This window comes from Phoca vitulina, unplaced genomic scaffold (assembly GCF_004348235.1).
Source record: "Phoca vitulina isolate PV1807 unplaced genomic scaffold, GSC_HSeal_1.0 scaffold2, whole genome shotgun sequence".
Classification (NCBI taxonomy): Eukaryota; Metazoa; Chordata; class Mammalia; order Carnivora; family Phocidae; genus Phoca; species Phoca vitulina.
The window spans coordinates 81,866,107-81,893,927 of NW_022589705.1; the positions used below are offsets into that span (position 1 = coordinate 81,866,107).

The 27,821-nt window shown below is 46.9% G+C and overlaps 1 protein-coding gene across 2 annotated transcripts in view; it reads left to right on the forward strand.

Moving 5' to 3' along the window:
- The first annotated feature begins 4,632 nt into the window (after nucleotides 1-4,632).
- Nucleotides 4,633-27,821, forward strand: part of PAFAH2 (platelet activating factor acetylhydrolase 2) — a 30,385-nt gene continuing 7,196 nt past the window's right edge. Inside the window, exons 1-10 of one of the 2 annotated variants that reach the window (XM_032390849.1) lie at nucleotides 4,633-4,753; nucleotides 10,878-11,018; nucleotides 11,997-12,150; nucleotides 12,721-12,817; nucleotides 17,505-17,573; nucleotides 17,947-18,088; nucleotides 19,058-19,171; nucleotides 22,614-22,705; nucleotides 24,737-24,907; nucleotides 26,874-27,028. In XM_032390849.1, the coding sequence (XP_032246740.1) occupies nucleotides 10,929-11,018; nucleotides 11,997-12,150; nucleotides 12,721-12,817; nucleotides 17,505-17,573; nucleotides 17,947-18,088; nucleotides 19,058-19,171; nucleotides 22,614-22,705; nucleotides 24,737-24,907; nucleotides 26,874-27,028 (1,084 nt within the window). In that variant the 5' untranslated portion in view covers nucleotides 4,633-4,753; nucleotides 10,878-10,928. The remainder of the gene's footprint in view (nucleotides 4,754-10,877; nucleotides 11,019-11,996; nucleotides 12,151-12,720; nucleotides 12,818-17,504; nucleotides 17,574-17,946; nucleotides 18,089-19,057; nucleotides 19,172-22,613; nucleotides 22,706-24,736; nucleotides 24,908-26,873; nucleotides 27,029-27,821) is intronic. The other variant, XM_032390859.1, reaches the window with a different exon arrangement.

Sequence of the window (27,821 nt, forward strand, 5' to 3'; positions counted from 1 at the left end):
TTTCGGCTCAGATCATGATCTCAGGGTTGTGAGATCGAGCCCTTTGTTGGGCTCTGTGCTCAGTGGGGAGTCTACTTGAGGATTCTGCCTCTCCCCCTTCTCCCCGCTCTCTCTTTAAAATAAATAAATAAATCTAAAAAAAAAAAAGGTTCATCGCCTATCTCTGGGGCTCAGACCCTTCACTAAGTGCCTTCCAGTGTTATATATTTATTCTCTTGTCCATTTTCCCTACCAGCCATGAGGTCCCCAAGGACATGAAGGCAAGTGATTTCTATACACCCAGAACCCAGCCCAGAGCAGACATTAACATATGTTGGTATATAAGAAAGAAGGAAGCAGCCCCTGATCTCCAGGAGCTGGCCTGGGACTCCCAGTTGAGTTCCTAAGCTGAACAGAAACAATTTCACAGAACATCAACATCAGTGAGGCCACCATGTCCGTGATGGATCAAGATACAAACAGGACCGGGGCGCCTGGGTGGCTCAGTCAGTTAAATGGCTGCCTTCCGCTCGGGTCATGATCCCAGGGTCCTGGGATTGAGCCCCGCATCCGGCTCCCTGCTCAGTGGGGAGTCTGCTTCTCCCTCTCCCTCTGCTGCTCCCCCTGCTTGTGCTCTCTCTCTCTGTCAAATAAATAAAATCTTAAAAAAAAAAAAAAAAAAAGATGCAAACAGGACCACTCCGTAATCACCTCTGAACATAGACAAAATGAACATTGAACATTGTCCAAGCTACAAAAAACACCAGCCAGCCCCTATCCTGGCTAATAAAAGAGACTATTGCTTCTTACTAATGGCAGCTTTCACCTTAGTGAAATCTTCCCTCCTTCTAGATAAAATTAAGATCCCCAGTCATAGAATTACCCCTACTTCTGGATAGCATCCAATCCAGAGCAAAGCCCTGCTTCCTTCAACCCTCCCTGAAATCATCTAACAAAGCCCCAATTCTAGTCTTTTCTGATACCCTCTTTCTGAGATGGCCCACAGTTCCTGATCATGTCTGCTCTCCCTCACTGCAATGAGTATCCAATTTATTCAATTACAGCTCTGTTTCTGGTGGTCTTTTACTGCAGGGCATTTACACAGGTATCACCCATTGATGGGTCGTTGAACATAAAATGTCACTGTCAAAAGTTACAAAGTGTTGCTCACTCAAAACTAATTGATGATGATAGAAAAATCGTGGCTCCCTCTGGGGGATGAGTGGTTATAAACAGGGAAGGGACACGAGGCAACCTTTCAGAGTATTAGAAATGTTCCACATTTCAGACTAAGTGATGATTACATCTTTTTTTTTTTTTTTTTACAGATTTATTTATTTTAGAGAGAGAGTTTGGGGGCAAAGAAGGGCAGAGGGAGAGGGAGAGAGAGAATCTTGAGCAGACTCCCCACTGAGTGCAGATTCCCGACTCTACTCGGGGGCTCAATCCCAGGAGCCCGAGATCATGACCCAAGCCAAAACCAAGAGCTGGATGCTCAACCAACTGAGCCACTCAGGCGCCCCTATTTATTTATTTGAGAGTGAGAGAGTGAGAGAGAGCGAGAGAGAGAGCGAGTGAGCTCATGTGCACGTGAGGGGGGAAGGGGCAGAGAGGAACAAGCAGACTCTGAGCTGAGTGCAGAGCTCGACTTGAGGCTCAATCTCATGACCCTGAGATCACGAACTCAGCCAAAACCAAAAATCCGACGCCCAACTGACTGCGCCACCCAGGTGCCCCAACCTACATCAAATATCTAAAAAAAAAAAAGATTAAGCTGTGTCCACTTACTAGTAGTGCACTTTACACACTCTATTGTATATATATTATAGTTTGATTTTAAAAAGTGTTGTCCAACAACTTTGGCAGGTAGTGGAGAGAGCAGGAGATCCAAACTGGTCACTTAAATATCAATTTAGTAACTTAGCAACAAGGAGAAGGCTGGAGTGGGATAGTAGCCAACTGGAAGGGAACCTTGGGCTGTTGGGAGGACAGGATCTATGATGAAAGCCTGGAAAATCAACTGCTTGCTAAAAGCTTAAAACATTTGGGTTGTTTATCCCAAAAAAGACTAGATTGGAAGAAAATGCAACTGAACTCAAGCATTCTATTTTGCAAAAGGAGTTTGGGCCCAAGACGGATCTTCCTAACAGTGACAAAGGAGGTAAAGGAGGCTGTGACGTCCCTGTCCCTGGGAAGTTTAAAAGTCAGTTGCCCAGCAAATACCCCCACCGTAGGCTGGTCTGGGAGTAGGAGACAGAGGAGTGACCCCAGCTGCTCCTTTCATGACTGGGGACTCTAGTTAGTCCTGGGTGTTCTGGGCCAGCTGCAAAGCACCGATTAATTAGTGCCAAAGAGAGCATTCTCGGATGTGTGCTAAGCTTTTTATATTCTGCTGTCACTGCCACTAACCACAGCTTTAATTAAATCTGGGGCTTAATTACCACAGTCTGGTGCTGCCATCACTCTTTCCTGATGACTTTATCGTGGCTCCTGGAGGGATGGTGGTGGTGACAGTGTCAGGAGCAGGGGTGAGCCTAAAGAAGACCAAAACAGGGACTCTGGACCAGTGATCTGAGGGTATGTGAGACGGGGCTGGGTGGGGATCACCTGTAGGACTCAGCACCTGACCTCAGAGAGCTCACAATTTCTTGCAGAGTTAAGACCTCCCACCTAGGAGATGGCACAAGGCAGTGTGAGGTAAGCCCCCACATGAGAGGTACACACAAATATCCCAGCAATTGAGAGGGGGCAGAGGTCCTTTGGGACTGGAGGAATCAGGGAAGCTTCACGGGGAGGAGAGCCTAGCTGACTTTTAAGGAAAGAACAGGATTAGACAGGCCACCAGGCAGGGCAGCATCTAGTGGAGGAAAGAGCATGAGTAAAGGGTTGGAGGTAACAACAAAAACCCGATACATCTCGAGATTGGCGAGGAGGTGAAGGGAGCTGGAGGCAGAGCAGAAGAGAGGAGATCCCTGTCAGAGTGAGCAACACTTCTGGGGAAGTAGTGGGGGGTCAGGTTGAGGAGGATCTCTAATGCCAAGCTGAGGCAGGGAAGCCAAAGAGACCACGTGAGAGGAAAAGCTGTTTTTTTTTTTCCTTTGCTCCTTTTTGGGCTTCTATTCTTGCTAGACCTGCACCCCCGCCCTACACAAACATGCTTTATCGTATGTATGTCCTCCTTGTAAGGGACAAAGAGTTAATGATATCTTTGGAGTCTTCCAGCACAATAGATAATATCTAAGGAACTCCTGGGCAAAGCCATCATGTGCATATTCCAGACCACTGGCGCTAGACATCTCAACGCCAAGACCAAGGAGTGAGTGACTCCAAGGAGTGAGAGACTTAGGATGGACATCTGGACCCTGACCTTGTTCTGACCAGTTCCTGGATGCCTGAGAGGACATGTGCATCAGACCACGATCATCAGTAAATCCCCCAGACCCCAAGCAAAGATAAGACTCATGCTCCTTTCCTTTCTGAGTCTCCCAAATGTTCTGTATCTGCTGTTTCTATATCCTCAATAAACCACTTTCACCTCCTGCTGGCTCGAGTTTGATTTCCATCCTGCATGAAGCCAAGGACCCTCTTGGCTGGTCCTGCAGGACCCCCTTTGGGTCCTCAGACCCCGCCTGCCTGCATCATAGCGAAAAAGCTGGGACCTCATTCAGTAGGTAATTGGAAGCTGTTGAAAGTTTTTAAATCGCTTGAATGATCCAAATTTCTTACAGAAGCTTACAAGACTCTTGAGGATGTGGCTCTACCTACCTCCTCAGGTGTCTCTCCATTCCATCCCTCACCCTTCTGTGCTCCAGCCTGAATATAAGACATTCTTCACAATCCCTGTACTCCTGGCTAAGTCCTATCCCTCAATTCTCAATTTTAATAACTCTCTAAGATCTCTAAGAAGACTTGCTGACACGGTCCCATTTCCCAGAAGCCTGCGCAGGTGCCCCCTTTCAGGGTTCCCACAACCCCCTTTTTCCCCTATTAGAGCGCATATCGCTGTGCTGTAATTCTTCATTTGTCGGAATCCTCCGCTAGATTGTGATTTAATTTGAGGCTAGGGACAGTATCTTGCTCACCACCGTGTCCCTAAGAACCAGCATAGGGGCAGTAAAGTGATGACGGATGGAGGGGCTGGAGGCCGGGAGGACCAGTGATCGCTCAGGTTCCTCCCCGTTCTCTGTCGGCGAGCTTCTGAAGGACAATGGAAAATCACAAGTGTCAACAGGTATGGGTTGGTAGAAAATGTGCGCTTAACTTGAATGACCAGTTTCATATTCTCACAGAGCGCCGAGTGGGCGTCATCAAAAAAGGCTCAGACTTTCCCCCCAATCCCCGCACCTCCCTGAAAATAAAAAGAAGCCACGGCTATTTGTAGGCACGCCCGGGGATTATTTGAGGAATGGTGAGGCGGAGGGTTACTAACCGGGACTATAAACAATAGCCCTCCGCCCGAGCCTTGTAATCGTGGCGGCGACGCCTCAGACCACCAGGGGGAGGAATCGCGCCGCATCCCGGGCCTTCGGCGGTTTCATCCAACAATGGAGGGCCGCTTGGAACTCTGGGGATTGTAGTCTTAGGGTAGCAATGCTCCATCTTGCGCGATGCACCTAGGGAGTTGTAGTTCCAGGCAGAGAGGAGGGGAACGCTTTTAGGCGTCAATGATGAGTTCTGGAAACTACACCTACCAAAGGGCCACGAGGACCGCAGTAGTTTCTGGTTTCCGTGGAGTTGACCTTCTGGGTTACTTCTGAGGGGTCAACTTGACTGGGTAAGTTGGTTTGGAGAAAGCTCTTGTTCTGAACTGAGCTATCAGCCGACTTTTTCATCCTCCAGCCGGGTTTGGGGGTTGCTCGTCTCATTCCCAGTAACTCCGCATTAATCCTTCATCCTTTTCTGTTTCCTATTCAGACACCTCCAATATCTACCCGCACCCTTAACACTCCCACTGTCAGCTCGCGCCTGCAGTCCCGGCGCCCCCGGACTCCCACCCTGAGCTCTGGTGGTAGAACCCAGCCCCCCACAGCCCCACCCGCAGCACACAACGTGACCTCCGCGAAAGCTGGGCTTCTTAGGCACCACGCCTCTTGTGTGCTTCTCTCTTCCCTTCACTTTCCGCTGTTTCATGCTAGTGGAAGAAGGGTGGCCATTCCTTCTTTCCACTCCGTGGAAGAGCCCGGACTCAGCCGACCCAGGGTCTAGTCCACCTCTGCAGCTCACTCGCTGTGTGACCTTGGGCAAATCAAGCAATCTCCCTGGGACTCTGCTCTTCATTTACAAAATGGAGATGGCAGTTGCTCTGTCAGTCTTAAGATGAGGCTCTTTTGCGGAGCCAATAAGCTAATAGGTATGAAAGAGCTCTTTTAAACTGTAAAGCCTCCACAAGCGAGAGAGGTTATTTTTATTATCATTATTAATGCTCTCGAACACTCTTATCTTGGGTCCTTTTCTATCTCTGCCCCCTTGTTGCTCAAGCCTGCCCCTTGAGTGCTTGGTGTCTCCATTATCCAAGAGCAGGATATTTCCTCACTTCCTCCAGACTAATGAGCTTTAAGTCTCCAGAGAGTTTTGTCTGAAAGGAAGCCCCCGAGAAGTGCTTCTCTTGGACTCTGTCCTGAAATAGCCAGTGATGAAAAGTGCACACAGCTGGTGAAAGGGTGGTTGGTTTCAGCTCACTGGAAACAGGACCCTGGCAGGAGATAGGACAGCTGCATGGTAGGCACTGTCCATCTCCTGGTCTCTTGTGGGCCTTTTTAGTACACTGTGACTTTCGCTGCGGTGTTTCAGACTCAAAAAGGCTGGGAGGAAAGAATCCATTTTGTCAAAGGGGTTAATACAGAAAAAATGGAAGAGACCTTGACCCCTTGGCCGGGTATGATGCAATAGCATTATTAATTAATTTCTGACATTTTGTGAGCACTTAAAATGTACCAAGCCCTAGACAATATCACTTTTCTTATTTACTTATTTTTTAAAATTTTTATATATTTCCTCATTTAAATTTAACTTTTGAAGTGTCTTCATTTTACTTATAAGGAACTTAGGCTCAGAGAGGTCATGCTATAACTTGTAGTTAGAGCTACCATCTCTCGTTATAGTGCCTTCTACATGTTAGGTGTTTTATATACATTATTTCATTTAATCCTCATCGACAACTTCATGAGTGCTATTATTTCTGTCATATGGTTAAATTCTCAGAGGCTTAGAATTTAAGGAACTTGCTCAAGATCGCAGCCAATTAAGAATTGGAATTCAGACTGTCACCACAGCCTTTTCTTTTTACACTATACCATATAGTGTTATTTTTGGGTAAAAAAGACAGATTAAAGAATTGAGAGGGTTTAAATCAAAGCCAAGTAAAGGAGCATTTCGTGGGTCCTTACTACATAAGAAAAGCATGAAGGTAGATGGTTCGGCCTACAAAGAAGTATAAAACACAGCCTTTATATGGTATGTATATCCAAATAAATGAGGCATAAGTGTGTAAAAATTAAATCAGATTCATTGGATAAGTTAATTATTGAGACCAGTTCTATGCAGGGCACTACATTAAGCCTTGTGACTGGCAGGAACATGCTTCTAGGTGGCCATGGGGATTGAACCAAGTGAAATCATAGTCATTAGCATTTCATTCCTATAAAATGGTGGGCTGGAACATTGTATACACTTAGTAAATGTTTGTTGCATGGATGCATCTCTGAATAAAAAGTCCTATGTATCATCTGGACCAGAGGTTCTCAGACCTTGCTGGTGAGAAACATGGGAAGCTTTTAAAAACTGACCTCTGGGGGGCGCCTGGGTGGCTCAGTCGTTAAGCGTCTGCCTTCGGCTCAGGTCATGATCCCAGGGTCCTGGGATGGAGCCCCGCGTCAGGCTCCCTGCTCATTGGGAAGCCTGCTTCTCCCTCTCCCACTCCCCCTGCTTGTGTTCCCTCTCTGCCTGTGTCTCTCTCTGTCAAATAAATAAATAAAATCTTAAAAAAAAAAAAAACTGACCTCTGGGAATGAGGGCCCTAAAATGTATATTTTTGAAAGTTTCCCAGGTGACTGTGACAATAGACTCAGGAGCCTCTGAACTGGGTTCTACTTGGACCACTTGTAGGCAAGTCACTGATTGAAAACTGCTAGAATAGGTAATTATCCAAGAGCTATCCTAAGGCAGCCCATGATTGGTTAGCAGGTGAGGGATGCGGACAGTGCTTATAGTTGAGAGGAGGGCAGGTGGAAGGACTTGTTAAAACACAGAGAACCAGAGATTTCACTGGGCCTTGATGGGTGGGGCAGGCTTGCGTGGATGGAGGGGCTTCTAAACAGGTACCACAGTGAATTGTTTGGATGAGGTGAACAAAAGAAGGTAGAGACACGTGGGCTGATTTCCTTGGAAAATTCTATGGCATTTATTAGAAATGACTCTGGATACTCTGGGTGTGTGTCTCTTAGGCAAAATTGAATTTTCCCATCTCCCCATCTTCCTTGGGCATCAGTTAATGTGAGCCCAGGGAATGCAGATTCATTTTTGTGCATGCCTCATTCTGGCCAATTAGTTTTAGTTTGTATTTATTTCCAAACTTAAAGATTCTTCCAGAAACTTTCCAGGAGTACTAGAGAGTTCTACTCCCTTCTGTTTAGCAGTTTTTTAACTCCACTCATCTTGATTCCTATCCCAAGCACTGTTCTCTATATGGGGTAAGACTGAAATCTCTTCCCATAAGAAGTTACTATCATCTGGTCACCCAATCCTGAAACCTGACTCATCTTTGGCTCTTCTGTCTCCCTTGCCTCCCCAAATCCACTCATTTGCCAATTCCCATTGTTTCTACTTTTTCACTCGATCAACAAATATTTCCTGAATACTTCATGAGAGCCAGGTACTCCACGAGGTGCTTTAAATGCATTATTTCATTTTATCTCCCTAGCAACCCTACGAGGATGGATAGTTTCCTATTGTACCCATGAGGAATCAGGCTCAGTGAGATCAGAGGATCTGCCCAAAGTTAAAGAGCTAGGCAGCAAAGGAGCTAGGCTCAAACTTGGCTCCTTCAGACTTAATATCGCCCGTTTCCAGGGTAGATTCCAGCTCCTTAGCCTAGCGCTAGAGAGATTGCTGCCCTCCAAATCTCTCACACCTTTCTCTTCTCACATGTGCTTTCTTACCTCTGTGCCTTAGCTCATGCACTTTCTTCTACTTGAAAGTCAACTTTTGCCATCTTCCTCTGCCCTCCGCTGTCAAGCTACAGAAGTGTGCTTCTCAGAACTCCTGCATCTGATCCTCTTATCTGACCCTCTTTTTTTGGCAGTTAGAACTTGGAGCTGCTTCATTGTCATGTGCGTGACATGTATCATGCGCCCCTGCCCTAGGTCTTCCATGTGTGTGCCCCCCAGCGGCGAGGGGTCAGGGTTTGAGACTAAGCAGCACATATTCAACTTCACTCTGGCTAAGATCCTGACCCAGTCCGCTGACTGCGTCAGGATCTTAGTTTGTTTCTTTCCCTTTCTTTCTTTCTTTCTTTTTTAAGATTTTATTTATTTATTTGAAAAAGAGAGCAAGAGAGCACAAGAGGGAGGAGTGGCAGAGGGAGAAGGAGAAGCAGGCTCCCCTCCCCCCGAGCAGGGATCCCGATGTTGAACTTGATCCCAGGACCCCGGGATCATGACCCGAGCCAAAGACAGACGCTTAACGAACTGAGCCACCCTGGCGCCCCAAGCTTGGTTTCTTTTTAAAAAGAACTGCGTTCTACAACTACAGGGTAGTAGAAAGAAAGTCATTTGTTATATTCCAAAGTTAAATAGAATGATGTTCAGATTATTGGTTATTTGGGGTTTGCCACTGGACCAGACAGTTGGAAGTTGGCAACCAGGAGATCTATGTGTAATAGTAGTTCTGCTTGTGATGTTGTGCAGCTCCCTTGACCTCTGAGGACCTACGTGTAGTGGGGAGGGTGAGAGATGATTGTGGCAAGGATCGATAGAAATGTCTTCTAATGTCTCTTCTTGCCCGGACTCGATTGGATCGAAACTTTCTGATCCATCCCAGAGTGTCTTAAAGAAAGCAGCATAGTGTAATGACTAAAAATGTGGGACTGGGATGCAGTGTATTGGTTTAGATGCTTTTGGTTCAGGCAATAGAAATCTAAAGTCAGTTGGTTTTCACAAAAAGGGGATTTATTGACTCCTGTAACTAGAAAGTCCAGAAGTGGGTCAGGTTTTTCAGGTATTGTCGGATCTAGAGATTCTTAATGTCTTCACAAATATGACTCCATATGTATGATTCTCTCTGCTCTGCCATCCTCCGTGGGTAGCTTCATCCTCGTAGCAAAGCGGCTGCAACATTTCAGGGCTTCCTATCTGCACATCACTCTACCTCAGAACCAGAAAGAACGTTTCCATCTTCAACCATCAAAGTCCTGGGCTTTACTCTGAATGGATCAACTGTGTCATGTGCCCACTCTTCATCTAGAGACTGACCAGGGGACACCAGGGGCTGATCGGTTCAGGTCAATTAAGGCCCAAGTCTAGAAGTTGGGGGGGCACAGTCAGCCCCACCCAAGTCAAAAGGGTACGGCATAGGAGGGAAAGATAGACTGGATATGGAGAAGTTTGACCATATTCTCCACTGTTAGAGCCACGTTGCCCACGATCAAATTCTGGCTCTGTTAGCTGTATGTTCTTGGGGAAATGACCTGACTTTGTCAAGCATCAATTTCCTCATCTCAGTTTTTCAATTAATAATGTATTGAAGCACTTTGTGTAATTCCTGGCACTCTGTAAGTGTCGTGATGCTGCTGCTGCTGGGAATGATGAGATTGAAGAGGGATAGAGAGCAATGGCATTGGCCCCAATTTAGGGAGCAGCCAAGTTACAGGAATGTTGGCTAGTTAGGAACACGCACGCCTGCCATGTCGAAGGCTCCTGGTTGATCTAGAAGGCTCCTGGTCAATCTACTGCCACATCATACTCTTCCCCATCTCTGCCCTTTCTTGTTCTTGTGTCCTGTGTAGAAATGTTTTCCTTCCTCTCCCCTGCCTCTAAATCTTCCTCATACCTCAAGGCCTAGCCTAAGTGCCACTTTTATAGTAGTTTAGGTCCGTGTTTGTGTAGACCTATATCTGAGCAGGATCAATAGGGGTTAAGAGCTTAGGTCTGGATGAGACAGACCTGGTTTTGCTGCCCCGAAACAGGATAACTTCGGGAAAGTTATTCAACTATTCTGTGCCTTAGTTTCCTCATCTATAAACAGGGTCTTCATAGGACCTTCCTCAGAGAGTTGTGGAGAGAATGAAATGATGTACTGTATGGAAGGAGCTTAGTTCAGTGCTGACACAGAGCGAATAATACATCTTATTATTATTCCTGGCCTCATGAGGGTATGGTCTGGGTTACATTCTCTGCAGAGGTTACTGCCACGCTGGGCATGTGGTAGGTGCTGAACACTTTGCAGTGGGTTTTTTTGTTTTGTTTTTTTAAGATTGATTTATTTGAGAGAGAGAGCGTGCAAGGGGAGGGGAGGGAGAGGGAGAGAATCTCAAGCAGACTCCCTGCTGTGTGTGGAGCCCGACATGGGGCTTGATCTCAGGATCCTGAGACCATGACCTGAGCTGAAACTAAGAGTTGGACCCTCACCTGACTGAGCCACCTGGGCGCCCCCTTGGCAGTGGGTTTTGGGGAGCATGGAAGCTCTCTTTCCCCAACTGTCTTCACCCTGTTCCCAATAACAACAAAGCAGCCCTTAAACCTTGGCAAAGTCAGTGTAGCAAAGCAGATGACGTGGAAGACGGAGCGAGTCCCTGGCAGGGAGATGGGGTGATAAGGAGCTGTGGACACGGGTGACAGATAACACAGAAGCAACAGGAAGCTAAGAGGAAACCAGCAAGAGGCTCTTCTGTGTTCTGCCCTCAGCCATCAAGTTCAGCACTTCCCAGTTCATTGTTTGTTTCAACTGGTGATCAGATGGGCGTGAACCAGTCCGTGGGCTTCCCACCTGTCACAGGACCCCACCTCGTAGGCTGCGGTGATGTGATGGAGGGCCAGGGTCTCCAGGTAAGTGCCTCCAGCTCCGTCCCCGCACATCCCTCCTGCTGCTTCTGCACCCTGACTTTGCAGTAGCCAGTCTGACGGTGTGATTCTCAGCAGGGGGGAAACTGAGTTACAGCTGGTCTGGATTTGGTGATAGAGCCCCCAGGTCTGTCTTCCCTGACCACCTTCTTCCTCTTTCCGGGTAGAAACCTCTCAGTAGCCAGAGAGGGGTTGTTTTGCCAGCTAGGAGGAAAGGGGGGCTCAAGCTCCAAGGGCAGCTCTCAAATCCCCTGCCCGGTCTTAAGAGCAGCTGCCTGATCTGGAAAGGTTTCTGGTCTCATCCCAATTTGAAGGTGTGCGAGGGGGAGCAGTGGACCATTTGCAGTTAGCCTTTGACTCCCCAGCCTGGGTAGGAAGACCTGCTCCTCCTTTTCCTCCCCTACCTTTATCCGTTTTCCCTCCTGCATTGGTTCTGGACTTGGCCTCCACCAGTTCCTAGGTCCTTCTCTGCTGGCCCTTGGACTCCCCCTCTCCCTTGTGAGAGGCACATACCTCCTGTTAACCCATTACCTACTCCCATGTGAAACGAGCGTGCTGCTGCTTCCTAAGGGCCAGCCTTGAGAACGGGCCTGGGGGACCCCCGGCTGCCACCCCATCCGGCCTGTGAGCTGATGCATTCCCAGGGCTCCTACAGGCCTGGGCTCCGGGCCAGATTTAAGTCTGTCTGATCCAAGCACTGAAAATATTTTGGTGTCCCCCAGATGTCATTTAAAATACAGTCGGCTATTTGAAATAACATAAGCCTACGTGCACGCTAAAAATAAAATTGCTTCTTTCTGGATTTTCTGAATGCAAAATTCAGGTGTATGAATTGAAGCTTAAGTGCCCCATTTTGGTGGCCTGCTTTGCTGGCACCCCACGTACCCACCGGATGTGTCTGTTGGGAAACCTAACCGAGCTTGGGCTTCTTGCTCTGAGCAGTTGCTCTCTTCTTTCCTATAGGGGAGCTTCTTTCGACTCTTCTACCCCTGCCAAGAGGTGGAGGAGACCATGGAGCAGCCCCTGTGGATTCCCCGCTCTGAGTACTGCACCGGCCTGGCCAGTTACCTGCGCTTTAATAAGCGCTGGGGGGGGTTGCTGTTCAGCTTGGCTGTAGGTAAGTGCTGGCCTCACCCCCAGGTGCTTTCCCAGCTTCTTGGTTATGTTCCTGGGAGATCCCTAGGCAGGCACAGTACTGTGTAGCTGGCATCATCCAGCCCTCTTGTAGTGGGGCATGCATTAGCCAGTGTGGTGTGGAGAGTCGGGAGAGGATTATATACACGAGAGCTTTGGTTACAGCATTAGGTTGTCCCGGATTCGAATCCAGACTTTATCATTGATTCCTCCTTAGCTCTCCTCTCTCCGGGTAAAGTCGCCTTGACTCATCCACTTCCCCCGCAGGCCCCACCATGAGGAACTCTAGCCAACTGTCTTGGCATCTCAGGGGTTTTCCCCATAGTTCTTCAGTACTTCTTTGCATTTATCTTCCCATTTTCTATCATATTTGTACTTTCTAGGGAAGATAGGGGTAAAGGGAAGGTGATTGATTGTCCTGGGCTGTTCCAGGGGCAAAAGGTGCTTCTCCATTGAGGAGGGGCACATGTCCCCACCCATGCCTCTGCCCAGGCTGCCCCTGGGATTACGGCGTTGGGGCAGCCAGAGATTCTATAGCCCCTGTCTCTGTTAGGATCTTGTCGCCTGCCTGTTAGCTGGAATGGCCCCTTTAAGACAAAGGACTCTGGATACCCCCTGATCATCTTCTCGCATGGCATGGGGGCCTTCAGGTAAGAGCTTCCTCCCGCAGACCGTGTCCTAGTCCTTAACTAGTGACAACTGCTCTCAGAGGGCAGAGAAACAGACATTTCCATCCCCAGCCGTCTTCTCCGCCACCTGCTTCATTCCGGAGCGCTGGGTCCACCTCTCCGTGAAGGCTTCCCCAAGCCCCTTTCACTTGGTGGGGTCTTTCCGCGTGGGCTTCACATCCTTCGCTTCTCATGTTCCTGCATTGATAAATAAACCTGATTGATTTTATGTTTGTGTTATATTTAAAAATAAGTAAACATTTATAAATAAAATAAACACTTCTGGCTCTCTTTCCATATAACAGCACAGAAGTATCAGAAGGAGCTTGAGCTTTATAGTCAGAGTCATTCATTCAGTGTCCGTGGACGGACAGCTCTTCTGTGGCATGCGTGTAGCGGTGAGGTGGGGCTCACTCCCAGCACGCCCAGCTCAGCCTCCCAGGCCACACCGCCTGTGCTCCGTGTGAGCTCGGGACGGCTGTAGAACTCTCTGAGCCTAGATTTCGTCGTCTGTCAGATGGGGATGCTGCTCCCTCCGCGTGGGTTGTGAGGGTTCGGTTAGACTGGCACCTAGTAAGCGTGCACACACACGGTGCTCTGTGTTCCTCTGCATCAGGAACATGAGATGCTGAACTGGAAGACTTGGGGAAACTCTGCCTGATGTTTGTAAGAATTCAGAATTCTTCCTGGGGCGCCTGGGTGGCTCAGTTGTTAAGCATCTGCCTTCGGCTCAGGTCATGATCCCAGGGTCCTGGGATCGAGCCCCGCATCGGGCTCCCTGCTCAGCGGGAAGCCTGTTTCTCTCTTTCCCACTCCCCGTGCTTGTGTTCCCTCTCTCGCTGTGTTCTCTCTCTGTCAAATAAATAAATAAAATCTTTAAAAAAAAAAAAAAAAAAAAAAAAAAGAATTCAGAATTCTTCCTGGGGATCCTGATTTCTCCACCTTGCTATGTTATACAGCTTAATAACTAGTCCATATGTTCCTGTTTAAATTTGTGAATATTCTGACTATATGTTCATTACCAACATGTAAGTCTAGTTTATGTCCTAGAGTGTCACACCTCCCAAAGGTGTCTGTTTTTGCCTCCCCACTCCCCAAACCATTGTCCACACTGGAGCCAGGGAGATCTGTTTTTTGTTCTGTTTTTTAAAGATTTATCCATTTATTTGAGAGAGAGAGAGAGAGAGAGTGAGCAGGGGGAGAGGGAGAGGAAGAGAGAATCTCCAGCAGACTCCCTGCTGAGTGTGGAGCCTGAAGTGGGGCTCGATCCCAGGACCCCGAAATCATGACCTGAGGCCAACCAACTGAGCCACCCAGGGACCCCCAGGGAGATCTGTTTTAAAAGCAAATATGACCTTGTCATTTCAGCACCTAGAACAGTGCCTGGCAGATAGCAGGTGCTCAATAAATATTTATTGAATAAATGAATGAATGTTGCTTCCCTACCTGGTCTTTTTAATAGCCCTTTGAACTTATTTCAGCTCCTTTCATGGTCTTACCTGGATGCAGGTCCCAAAGTCTCCAGTCTTGTTTCTTACTACCTGCCCCATTCCAGCTCTCTAGACAAACTGACCTTCACTTCCATAAAGGTGCTACGTTATTTTCTGCTTCAGAGTTTTTTTTTTTTTTTTTTTAACGATTTTATTTATTTATTTGAAGAGAGAGAATGAGAGACAGAGAGCATGAGAGGGAGGAGGGTCAGAGGGAGAAGCAGACTCCCCGCTGAGCAGGGAGCCCGATGCGGGACTCGATCCTGGGACTCCAGGATCATGACCTGAGCCGAAGGCAGTTGCTTAACCGACTGAGCCACCCAGGCACCCTGCTTCAGAGTTTTTATCTGTGCTGTGCTTTGTGGCTATTCCCTTTGCCTGGAATATTTGCTGTTCTGCTCCTCTCTTCCTCCCATGCCCCCCACCCCTTCATCTTTGCCTGGCTAATTCCAAATCACCCTCAAGGTCTTAGTTTGGATGTGACTTTCTTAAAGACACCCATCCTGACCCCTGTATTATATGACGTTTTCCAGTAATGTGCTTTCGTAAGATACCTGTACTTTCCAGTACTTAACATAATTGAAAAGAATGAATTACATGTGTGATTATTCTTTAAGGTCTGTCTTTCCTGCTAAATTGTCTGTCTTTCCTGCTAGACTGTAAGCTCCATGAAGGCAGAGACCATATCTGTCTTCTATCTCTTCCAGTGCCTAGGACAATACCTGGAAGTAGTAGTTTCCTAGTGAATATTTTTTAAGCAAATACAAGGGCTATGTTTTGCTAGGTTTTCATTCATTTAGCAAATATCTGTTGAGGACCTGTTCTGTCCCAGCGCCATGGCATGAGAAAATGATTCCTGTGGCGATAAATCAAGGAATTGCATCCAGTAGGGGAGCCCGAACATGGACTCACATAACTGTAGCCTGGGGCAGGAGAGTAAATGCAGAGATGAGGCCAGTAAGGCAAGTAGATGGTGTTCCATGTTGCTTTCTTATTCAGTAAATTTAGTACCTGCCGTATTCTGGGGCCGTGCTGGGGTTGTGTACTCAGTAGTGAATAAGATAGAGTCCCTGCCTTCAGAAGGACTGTAGTCTAGCAGGAAAAAGAAGTAAGAAACATTCTCTCCTAAGCTCACAGGTATTTTATACAGAGAGCAGGTGAGCACATGACTTTGGAGACTGGTCTTTTTGGTCTAAGAATCTGTGTTGAGACTTTGCACCTCAGTTGACCTGGGTAAGCCAGTTATAAATACTCTTCATTCACCAGAATGAAATTCCAAGCCAGAGGGCAAGGAGGGAAAGGGACGTGGTTTCCTCTTGTTGCATGTGTGGTTAATTCAGGATCTGAAATCCTTCCAGACCTCTGGATTCCCACCCCAGGGAGGAGTATGTGCATTTAAATGTTCCCTGCTTGCAATGTGTTATTGTTCCTTTGGTTTCCACCCAGTCCTGTGAGGTAGGTCATGGGGGTGCATATTTTAGAGATGACCAAACAGGCTCTGAGAGGCAGACTTGCCCAAGGTTACACAGTCCGAAGTAGGAAGGGATCAGAGATCTCTCTGGTTCTTATGCCCAGTTCACTGCCTCCCTCAGAGAAATGAGAGAAGGGGAAAGGAAATTTAATGTCTGTCCTTCCTGACCTTCCTGAATCAGTTAGGATCCGGGCAAGTTGTATTAACAGAAAAACCCCAAACCATAGTGACCTAAGCAGTATGAAATTTATTTCTTGCTCAGATAAAAGAACGCTAGTGGTAGACAGAGACTTCTTTTATCATCTTGCTCTGCCCCTTGTGCCTTCCATTTCTAAGGCTATCTAATGACCTCAGGGGGCTGCTTTAGGTCCTGCCATTACATCCACATTCCGGGCAATGGGAAGGGAGAACTCTCCTGAAAGCTTTTTATTTTTTTTCCCCCCTGAAAGTTCTATACAACACAATTGCTTACGTCCCAATGACTAGAGCTGTTCTGTCCTTCCAGCCACATGTGGCTATTGAACATTACAAATGTGGCTGGTCTAAGCTGAGATGTGCTGAAGTATAAGATACACGCTGGATTTCAAAGACTTCATATGGGAAAAAAAGAACTTAATAAAATATTTCATTAATTTGACACTCTTTTTTTATTTTTTTATTTAATTTCTTTAAAAGATTTTATTTATTTATTTGAGAGAGAGTGAGAGAGAGCACAAGGGGGGCAGGGAGGGAGAAGCAGCCTCCAGCAGGGAGCCCGGCATGGGTGGGGCTCGATCCCAGGACCCTGGGACCACGACCCGAGCCGAAGGCAGACACCCAACTGACTGAGCCACCCAGGCGCCCAACTTTCTTTTTTTAATGTAATCTCTGTACCCAGTGTCGGTCTCAAACTCACGACCCCAAGATCAAGAGTCAGATGCTCTACGGACTGAGCCAGCCAGGCGCCCCCTAACTCAGACATTTTGATTATATGTTAAAATGATAATGTTTTGGCTCTATTGAGTTAAATAAAATATATTATTAAAATTAATTCCACCTTTTTTTTTTTACTTTAAAAAATGTATCTACTAGAGAATTTTAATTACTTACAAGGGCAGCATTATATTTCTATTGCTGGGCTGGAACTTAATCACATAGATAACCCTGGCTGCAGGGGAGGCTGGGAAATGTCATAACTGATGCCTGTATCTTCAGCTGAAAATCAGATTCTGCTACTAAGGAGGAGAGAAAAATAAGTGTTTAGGCAGTTAACAGTGTCTGCCATATTCCTTTTTTTCTGGGAAGTTGGAGGACAGACAAATTCGCATGCTAAATCACAGGTGCATATTTGCATATTACAGAAATAGCCAGAGTGCCTGTCTCCAAGGATCTGGCCAACTAATTCGGGAGATATACAATAATATATAGATAATAAAAATGCAATTGTTAATGTACCAAACTGTATTGGGGGTAGGTGGAGGAGATGGATGAGTCAAGGTTCTTGTGGGGTTGAAAACACCATGGATCGATTTACACATGCTTCTTGGAGCCTTGGTCAGACGAATGGTCTGCTGACCAGAGAAAGCACCTTGAGGAGGAAGGGCTGCTACAGATGAAACTGCCTCCATTCAATCTTTTGAGATGGTCACTAGCAGAGCATGGTTGGAATGGGAGCTGCAGGGGGGCAATTCTTTTGACCACTTCTCTCTGTTCCTTCCTGCATCTCTAGGACACTGTATTCAGCCTTCTGCATGGAGCTGGCCTCCCACGGTTTTGTGGTTGCTGTCCTGGAACACAGGTGGGGGGGTGACGGCCATAACAAACTCTTGGATGGGTTGCTGCCAGTGGGCTAGGATATAGGCTAGTCCTTTATTGATAAATTATTTTTAATCTTCACAACGACCATGCAAGGCAGGTATTCTACTCATTTTCAAGGTGAGGAATCCAAAGTTCAAAGGTTCACTTGCTAGAAGTGACACAGCCGAGTTGGGGTAAACCCAAGTCAGTCTTCAAAATCCGTGTTTTTTCTACTCTCTTATGTGTGCCCCTGGATCTTTCTCCCTGCTAGCCAAAAGATGATCCAGTGTTTTGGTGGGAATGGAGGATTTAGTAAAGGGGAGAAATAAGCTCAAGGGTATCCTCTAGTTTCTCTGGCGGCATGTGTATTTCAGGGACGGGTCTGCCGCGACCACCTGTTTCTGCAAGCAGGCCCCAGGGGAGAGCCAGCTGACTCATGAGCCACTGGAGGAGGAATGGCTCCCTCACCATCAGATTGAAGAAGGGGAGAAGGAATTCCACGTCCGGAATTGCCAGGTAGGCTTGTGCCAGTTGGGGAGGGAGAGTTAATAAGCCCGTCCTCCTGCTACTACAGTCACTAAGAAGACTTTGAACTAGCCTTCTGTCCTGAAATCTCACTCATAGTGGGTCTGAGCTTGTCACAGCAGAGAAATGGGGTATTAGTCAACACTCTTCACAATTGCAGGTGACAGAAACTCAATTTAATCTTGGTAGGCAAAACGGAGAATTGCCCAGCGTGTACAGGCTGAGTTTGAGGGGAAGGGCCACGGGAGCCAGACTCAAATACCATCAAGACATTTTTTTCTCTGTCGGTCTCTGCTGGTTGGTCTTATCTGCAAACTGGCTTACCTTACAAGGTTAGATGGACTGAGTTTGCACATGTTTTTGGCCTCACCACCTGAGAGAATAGGGCTGTTTGGGTGGTCGTCCCCCAGTTGTCACACCTGCCTCAAGCTATGAAAAATCCTGGAAGGAGGCTCCTGGGCCCGGGAGAAGTATCCAAATGGGAAATTTTCATCAGAAATAGGTCGATAGATTTGAGGGGGTCACAGTCCTCAAAAGTCAGGGGTAATGGGCGAAGTGGGGGCAGGTAAATGCTAGGCAGACAAAAACAATAGATGTATGCTATAAATAGGCAAGTAGAGTCCAGTACTGGGTTGATTAAAAAAAACACTCTTCCTTCTTTTGTGTTCAAGGTGCTTTCATATATGTTGTCTTATTGGGTCCTCCTGCCCGCCCCCCCCAACAATGGGGAGGTGGGTAGAGTCTGAATAGCAGTGCTGACCCCAGTGGACTGTTAGGTGGCGCTTATGTGAGCTGCTAGGAGGTTGCCGAGCCTTTCTCAGGATATGGAGCCCCCAGTGCTTGCTGAGATCCAGGTGGCCACACTCTCCCTACGTCCTCCCTTGGCTCTGTTGGAGAGTGAGTTTCTTGATGGACAGTTGTGCCGTCTTCCAGCCCCCACCGTGACTGTCTCTGTTGCAGGTACACCAGAGGGTAAGCGAGTGTACACGGGTGTTGAGGATCCTGCAAGAGGTCACTGCTGGGCAGATCGTCCTTAACATCTTGCCTGATGGGTTGGATCTGATGACCTTGAAGGTACGGCAATAATTGGTATGACCTGGAGCGCATGTATTCATCAGGACTTTTGGGGTTACAAATAACAGAAACCTAACTCATTCGCTTAAACCAAAAGAGAATTTATTGACTCAAGTAAGTGAGGAAGTCCAAAGGCAGACTGGCTTTAGGCTAGCATAGCGAGATCCAGGGTCTCAGACATTGTCATCAAAGCTCTGGCACTCTCTCTTCCTTCTCCTGGCTCGGTTCCACTCTGTGTGTGTGGGCTTCATTCTCACCGTTCTCTCTCCATTAGGCAGGAAAGATGGTTGCTGGCAGCCCAAGCCTATATTTCAACACAGCTCCACATTTAAAAGGAAAAGAGATTCTCTTGGCTTCCACTATTCTGGGAAGGCTGTGGCCCTGCTTGGGTTACATGTCCCTTCCGGACCAGGCACTGTACCAGAGGGACAGGGTATTCTGATTGGCCTGCCTACATTATACACCCACTTCTGGGTCAGGGGATCCTAAGTACCAGGATTGGCATCCCTACGGGGCCACATGGATAAGGGAAAAATGGTTAATTCCCCAAAGGAAGGTCTGTTGAGCAACAAACAACCTGTGTCTACAGCAGGCTAATTCCTTCCTTTGAGGGAATCCCAAAAATCCTCCCGGGAGGATAGAAACTGTCCCAGCTATGGAATTTGGTACCTATGCAGATAACATTCCCAACCCCCCCGATCTTTCCCACCTAATTGCAAAAGTAGCTCAGGCTCTATTTAGAGAACCAAGAAATCACACAAAAGCATGAAGAAAAAAAGTGTTTTTTTACATGTTGACGTTCATCTTTCCAGTTACTCTAAAATGCGTAACACATGTATGTGTATACATTTTTAAAAACAATAATGTTATCATTTAATACAGGCTGTTTTGTGGCCTTTTTTTTTTTCACTTAGCGTAAGTCTGAATGTCTTCTTATGCCAGTTCATATTTTTCTATGGCATGATTTTTTTTTTAAAGATTTTATTTATTTGAGAGAAGGAGAATGAGAGAGGAAGAGAGAACACATGAAGGGGGGGGGAGGGTCAGAGGGAGAAGCAGACTCCTTGCTGAGCAGGGAGACTATGGCATGATTTTTAATAGCCATGTGTATTCCACTGCATGAATGAGAATGGTGTGTGTGTTTATATGTATATAAATACATATATATAAATATGTATAAAATAACAATTACTGCTGTATGAGTACTTACTATGATAAGAGCCCCTCACACAAACTTATGCAGCAAGCATTATTAGCTCTTTACACAGAAAGAAACCAAGGATCAAAGAGGCTACACATAGCCAAGTAAGTGGTAGAGTCAGACTTCATACTGGGGCTTTTTGATCCCAAAGCCTGTGCTGTGTGCCCCAAAACCTTGTTAGAACATGCCTTTTAAAGGCTCTGGTCAAGTCAAGGCCATCCAGGGCACAGTGTCCACCTGGACGGTCAGCTGGAAAGGCAGACATCGGAAGCACTTTTCCAACGATGTGATGTGTGCTGCCAGCCCCCAGCAGACAGGCAGGGTCCCAGGCACTGAAGTGCAGGGCTGCGTGCCTGTGAGCCTAAGACAGGCATTGGGCAGGCTAGAGTTGAGTTGGATTATTATGATTTGGAGAAATACAGAATAAAAACAGCTAAGAACATTTTCATCTAGCAGATAAGCTCTGAAAATTGATTACTCACTCTTGTTGGCCAAGCTGTGGGGAAGCTGCTGTGTTGCCCGTGAGAGTACAGATTGCCCCACGCAGGGCAGTTTGGCAATAGCTATCAACAGTAAAGTGTGCATATTCTTTGACCCAGCAATGTCCAGTTCTGGGAATTTATTCTATAATCTGCACATGCAACATGATACATGTACAAGGTATTCATTCCACCATTGTTTGCAATAGCAAAAGATTGGTAGTATCCTAAGTGTTCTCTAGTAAGGGAAGTGGTTTAATAGATTACAGGACAATGGATGTATTAGTTTTGGTAATGCTAATTGCTGTAACTCTTAAATCCCAGATCTCAGTAGCTTAACACAATAGAAATTTACTTCTCTCCCATGCAAAGTTGCAAGTGGGTGCTCCTCTTGCAAAGGGTGACTCAGGGATCCATGCTCCTTTCAGCTTATAGCTCAACCCTCTTCCATTTGTGAACCCCAACTCCACTGTGTGCATTAAACCAAGAGTGGGGGAGGGCGTGGAGGTTTGAACGAAACACTCTTTATGGGCGAGGCCTGGAAGTAGAGAGATAGCTTTCACGCTCCTTCTGTTGGCTAGCACTCAGGCCCAAGGCCACATCCAACTGCTGGGAAACAGTCTAGCTGTATGTCCAGGAAGAAGAGAGACAGATTTGGTGATCAGCCAGCCGCCTACGCCATGGGAAAACCAGATGTAGCTTTAAAAAGATAAGGAAGGTCTTTATGTAACTAATACTATTATGCACAAAGGTAAGTTTTGCGTAAAAAGTGGGGATATACAGATTCACATTTACCTATGTGTGCGTAAGTAAGCTCTCCAAAGACACTGAAGAAACTGGCCCCTTTTGGGGGTAGGTGTTGGGCAGCTGTGTGGAAAGGGAATGTGGTACGTGGGTGACTTCACTATATGCTCCTGATTTTCAGCATATATAAATATATTAACCTATCAAAAAAAAGCTGAAGCGGCCATCAACCAAGTTGTTGGTCTGAAGGTACTAAGCAAAGGGAGAGGATTTAGGTACAGAGCCTCAGGGTGGAAACTGGGGGGAGCAGAGGAGAGCAGGGGTTCAGGGCAGAGGCTGGGCCGCAAAGACTAGAGAGATTTCCCAAGCCCCTCGGAAGGCGACTGCAGTGGCTTTTTATATAACCATGCCCTGCAGGCTTCTGGGGACAACTTGAAATAGATCCTTGCAGAGCATGGAAGAGCAAGCAGACTCACTCTGCTGGATCAAAGTCAGGACAGATATCCAGGGGCAGTTGAAGCTGGGTTTGTTTCTGCACGAGCATGCCTTGCTTCAGAGGGAAGCGGAGGCAGCAGGAGCTTTCCATTTTGTCCTCAACTTGGCGCCTTGTCACCCTTTGGACCAGCTGTAAGGCAGGGATCTAGAGGTTGGAGACAGTTCTCGTTCCTAACGTGCCCTTACACGGATGCATCTGTGTGGAATCACATCACTTATGCCCAATCATTTACTCATGTATATTTGGATGTCTCCCCTGGTCCAGGTATTACAGGTGGTATGATTATAAAAACAAAGATGAAAAACATAGTTTTCAGAATTCCTGACTACAGAAAGTTGTTCGGCCTGGGAATTGCCTGACTGGCCGCTCTCTGGTGAGCAAGAGGTTCTTACCGTGCAGGCGGGAGCTCACCCCCCTGTATGGTGCTTCTGCCTCATTGTCTCACTCTTTGCCTCTTGCCTCTGAAGAATTCCTGAAAAAGCAGCCCCACATTTCTGATTTGGTTCAGTTCTCTGCTTTCAGGGCAGCATCAACATGAGCCGCGTAGCTGTGATGGGACATTCATTTGGCGGGGCCACGGCGGTCTTGGCTTTGGCCAAGGAGACCCAGTTTCGGTGAGTGTCCCATCGATGTTCTGTGAGCTCCGTGCACCATTCATTCATTCAGCAAGTATTTGTCACGCAAGTGTTACGTGCTAGGCACAATGGTTTGGGGGCTGGGGACTCAGTGGTGAACAAGAAAACGAGGTCTCTGATTTCATGGAATTATGTTATTGTGGGAGGAGACAGATGAGTAAACAAGCTAACAGCCAAATCCCCAGCACTCAGGTGTAGTGAAGAAAATAAACCAAGCTGGTATGCTGGAGTAATTGGAGGCGTCCTTCAGAAAGTGACATGAGCCAAGACTTAAAAAGAAGCCAACCATATGAAGGTCTAGGGGAAAGATCATTCTAGGCAGAGGGAACAGCTAATGCAAAGGCCCTGAGGCAGAAAGAAGCTTGCCATGTCAGTGTCAGTGTGGGAAGGGCACAGTGAGTGGGGCAAGTGGGTCAAGATACGATCAGAGAGATAAAGGGGCTAGATCACACGGCCTTTGGCCAGAGTAAGAGAGTTCGATTTTATTCCAAGTATGATGGGAAATTATTAAGGGTTTTAAGCAGAGAAAAATCTTTTTTTTTTTTTTTTTTAGTTTTTATTTATTCATTTAACTAATTACTACACCCAGTGTGGGGCTCAAACTCACAACTCCAAGATCAAGAGTTGCATACTCTTCTGACTGAGCCAGCCAGACTCCGAGAAAAATCTTATTTACACATTAAAAGATCCCTCAAAGGGGGCGCCTGGGTGGCTCAGTCATTAAGCATCTGCCTCTGGCTCATCTCCCAGGGTCCTGGGATCGAGCCCCGCATCAGGCTCCCTGCTTAGCGGGAAGCCTGCTTCTCCCTCTCCCACTCCCCCTGCTTGTGTTCCCTCTCTCGCTGTGTCTCTCTCTGTCAAATAAATAAATAAAATCTTAAAAAAAAAGAAAAAAGGATCCCTCAAGGGGGGACTTGGGTGACTCAGTGGCTTAAGTGTCCGACTTGATCTCAGCGCAAGTCTTGATCTCAGGGTCGTGAGTTCAAGCCCTGTGTTGGGCTCCATGCTAGGCATGGAGCCTACTTAAAAAAAAAAATTAAAAATAAAAAAATGAAAGATCCCTCTGGCTACTGTATGAAGAGTGGATCGTAGCAGGACAAGACTGAAAACCAGGAGGCTGGTTAGAGGAAGGCTGTTTCAGAGTCAAGGTCAGAGGTGAGGGATTGGCATTAGGATGGAGGTGGCAGGATGGAGAGAAACGAATTTGAGTCAGGATATGTTTTAGAATTTGAGTGGGAGATGATTGTCCTTTATTGAGATGGAGAAGACTCGAGGAACTCTGAGTAGGGGAGAGGAGCTAATCTTGGGGCCTTAATTTTGCCCCAGGTGACAGATTACTGCTCGACACTCTGGCCATGTCTTTGAGCTATGCCACCAAGGAGGCTTTTCCTGACTCCTGTGCCATGCACACTGTGGGCTCACATAGCTCCTTGTGCAGTCAGGGCACTAAGCTCCATTTTGTTACCTTGTCTGTTCTGTCTCCCCTTCTAGACTGGGAGCCCCTTAAGAGCAAAAACTATGTCATTTATCTCTGTATCCACAGCACAGGGCTAAGCACATAGTAGGTACTCGATGAATGTTGAATGAATGAAGTGCCTTCTGAGTAACCCAGGTCAGCTGCCTGAGGGTAGACCCAAGAAAAGGTCTGATCCTTGCTGCCAGCGAGTTTAAAATCTAGAAGGATCTGAGGTGCCTGGCTGGCTCATTCAGTAGAGCATCCACCTCTTGATCTCAGGGTCGTGAATTCTAGCCCCATGTTGGGCATGGAGCCTACTTTAAAATAAGTAAATATAAACAAACAAATAAATAAAATCTAGAAGGATCTTTGGTGACAGGTGAAGGTGATCTCTATCCAAGATCCTAACTGAAGGGTCTGGGCCCTGGTATCCCCTTCCTGGCATTCTGAGCTTTTGTCCCACTGAAGGGAAGAACCCTGCCCCTCCCCCACCAGCCTAACTATTCTTGCCTGGGTTTCCACATGGCAGTTCCAAATGTCTGGTCCTGTCACAGGTGTGCTGTGGCTCTGGATGCTTGGATGTTTCCTCTGGAACATGACTTTTACCCCAAAGCCCGAGGCCCTGTGTTCTTTATCAATGCTGAGAAATTCCAGACAATGGAGAGTGTCAACTTGATGAAGAAGATATGTGCTCAGCACGAACAGTCCAGGATCATAACTGTCCTGTGAGTAAGCCCCAGGGTCATGATCATGATCCCCAGTGTCCTCTCCATTTGCTACTTAGTTGTGGCTCTCTTAATTTCTTCTAAATTATCCGTAAGTTCTACCCATTAATACAATACTTAAATACTTCCTAAAGTGCAAAGTCTTAATTCCTTTAGGATTTCCTATCTGTCCTCCTCCACTTAGCTCCACTTACAGCAATTCCTTTACTAGTTTATATGACTTGCTGACAGGATTTACCTGTTGCTTTCTGGAAAAAAGGTATTGCAGGATTGTGAGTTGGAGAGGGAGAGTATGGGTCTGGATGGACTCCAGAGATGTCTAGCCTCATTTGGGAATTTTAGTGAGTCTTTTGAAGAATGTAAATACAATAGATTCTTGACATTCACAAGATAGACTTTTGGAGACCTTGAATACTTCAGTTCATATATCTTCCATAAACCATATATATTCTGCCCAAGAGAAACCATATTCTCTTCACTTTACTTGCTAGCACTATCAGATGGTTTTCTCTCAGGAACCACTTATCACAGAAAGAAAATTTTGAGTGACCTTCAGATCCATACCGTAGATCGAAAGTGGCCCAGGGCGCCTGGGTGGCTCAGTCGTTAAGCGTCTGCTTTCGGCTCAGGTCATGATCCCAGGGTCCTGGGATCGAGTCCCACATCGGGCTCCCTGCTCCTTGGGAGCCTGCTTCTCCCTCTGCTTCTCTCTCTCTGTCTCTCATGAATAAATAAATAAAATCTTTAAAAAAAAAAAGTGGCCCAGAGTTCAGGTGCAGGGCTGAGGGCCCACTGACACATCTTCGACTTGCTTCTGCCCTGCACTCGGAGCCTAGCAGAGCCTGACTGCACATGCCTCGAGGATCCCAGGTCGTATTTCCACAAAACAAGTAACTACATGTCACAGGCTTCTGGAATCACTCGGGTAGTTGAAATGCTGAATCCAAAGCGCCGGAATGCTGCGAGTCCCCTTGGTAAACAGTACTTCTTCCCTTGCTCCTCTTGGGTAGGCTATCTTCCTTAGGGCCAGCCCTCCCCTTTCCTTTTGGTCTTATGGCAGCAGGGGACTGCTTGACAGTTTCCCCAGGCCAGTCAGTTTGAGGATAATGGTGACCTCTGGAGGGAAGGGAGGTGAGAGCAGTTGGGAGGGGGAACCCAAAGGCAATTTAACTACCGGCAATGTATTACTTCTTAAACCGACTGCTGGATACTCAAGTATCCATTATATTATTCTTTACACTTTTTCATGTACCTTAAACAACACATTTTTTTAAAAAGTCAGGTATTCCGCATGATGTCAACCAAAGTTGAGCGTTTCGATTTCCTTCCCTCATTGAATTGACTAGTAAATATTTAGCTGTGAGTCATAGCCCAAAATGAACCTAGTGAGAATTTCACTTTTGAATTAAATGTATTTGATAGCTAGGAACTTAAATTCTAATCCGGAAACCCTCTTTTATAGGCGTTTGCCCTTACTTTTCTGATTACTTCAATAAAGGCAGGTGATTCCTTTTCCTGTTCACTTTGTGGCACGGTTCTGATGAAGAAGGAGCTGATATGTTTTGTGACTGTTCAGAAGTCACCAGAGAAAAGCCACGGTGCAATAGTTTATAATCACGGCAGAATGGCAGGGATGGCAGGCCTCGCCTCCTCGCCCTGCGCCCGCCCACTCCGCCTAACTCACCCTTCCCCGGCACTGTCAGACGTTGTGGCCTCGGGGTCAGGGCAGCTTTGAAGCCACGCACACCTGTGTTCAAGTCCTAACTCTGTCCCTTCCTGGTTGTGTGACCTCGGGCAGATCATTTCCTCTGATTCCGTCGAAAGGAAAATGCTTCCCTTCCGAGATTGTGATGAAAACTCAGAGCTAATGCACGTAAAGCCCCTTGCACATGGTAGGTGCTTAGCAAATATTTGTGTGCCCTCGCCCCCAGACCCGTACCAGTTACTTGTTTCTCTTTTCCTCTAGTGGTTCTGTTCATCGGAGTCAAACTGACTTTGCTTTTGTGGCTGGTAACTGGATTGGTAAAATCTTCTCCACTCAAACCCGTGGGAGCTTGGACCCGTATGAAGGTCAGGAGATTATGGTGAGGGCCATGTTGGCCTTCCTGCAGAAGCACCTAGGTAAGGAGAGAACTGGGCTTTGTGGGCAGCCGTGGGGGTCTCTTAGATTTCCCTACCCAGTGGCCTATCCTGACATGTCCCAGGTCAGGAATATTTATGGCAAAAGGAAAACCTGAGTGAAGGAGAGAGTTGCACAGAGTTATAGAAAGAACACTTAGCTGTTAAGTTTGGAGACCCTGACTCTGTTTCTTACTACCCAGATGACCTAGGCCTAGTCATTTAACTTCTGAGCCTTGGTTTCCTCACTGTAAATGGAACTTTCACCTCTCTCTTTCCTCCGTGACCTGTGTCCTAACTCATTCTCACTCACCTTATCTGTACTGCAGAGGAGGTTATGATGATAAATGGGCTAAGTTTGTAGAAGTGCTTTAAACAAAACAAAGCATGGAAGGCTTACGACCAGTGTCATACATCACAGACCAGCTAAATGGCAAGGCCTGTAGAGGTCTTTGGCCCAGCCTCCCACCCAGAGGAGATCTTCTCTTCCTTCTTCCCACCACACGGTCAAGCAGCACGGAGAGTGCGCTGCTACGAGGGTCAGCCCACTCCGCTTCTCCGTTTTATGACGGATATTCTAGTTAGGCTCATTTTGGTTACAAGGACTAGAAATTCCATCATCTACCTTGAGAAAAAAAGGAGAGTTTGTTTATGAAAGTGCACCCAGCCACGTGGGAAGTGAAAAGTTACGGGAACCAAGGTAACTTACAGACTGACCTCTCTCTCTCTGGTCTCTCTCATGGGCTCAGTCTCTCTGTCTCTTCCTCTCATGACAGCTGTTTCTGTTGCCTCTGGT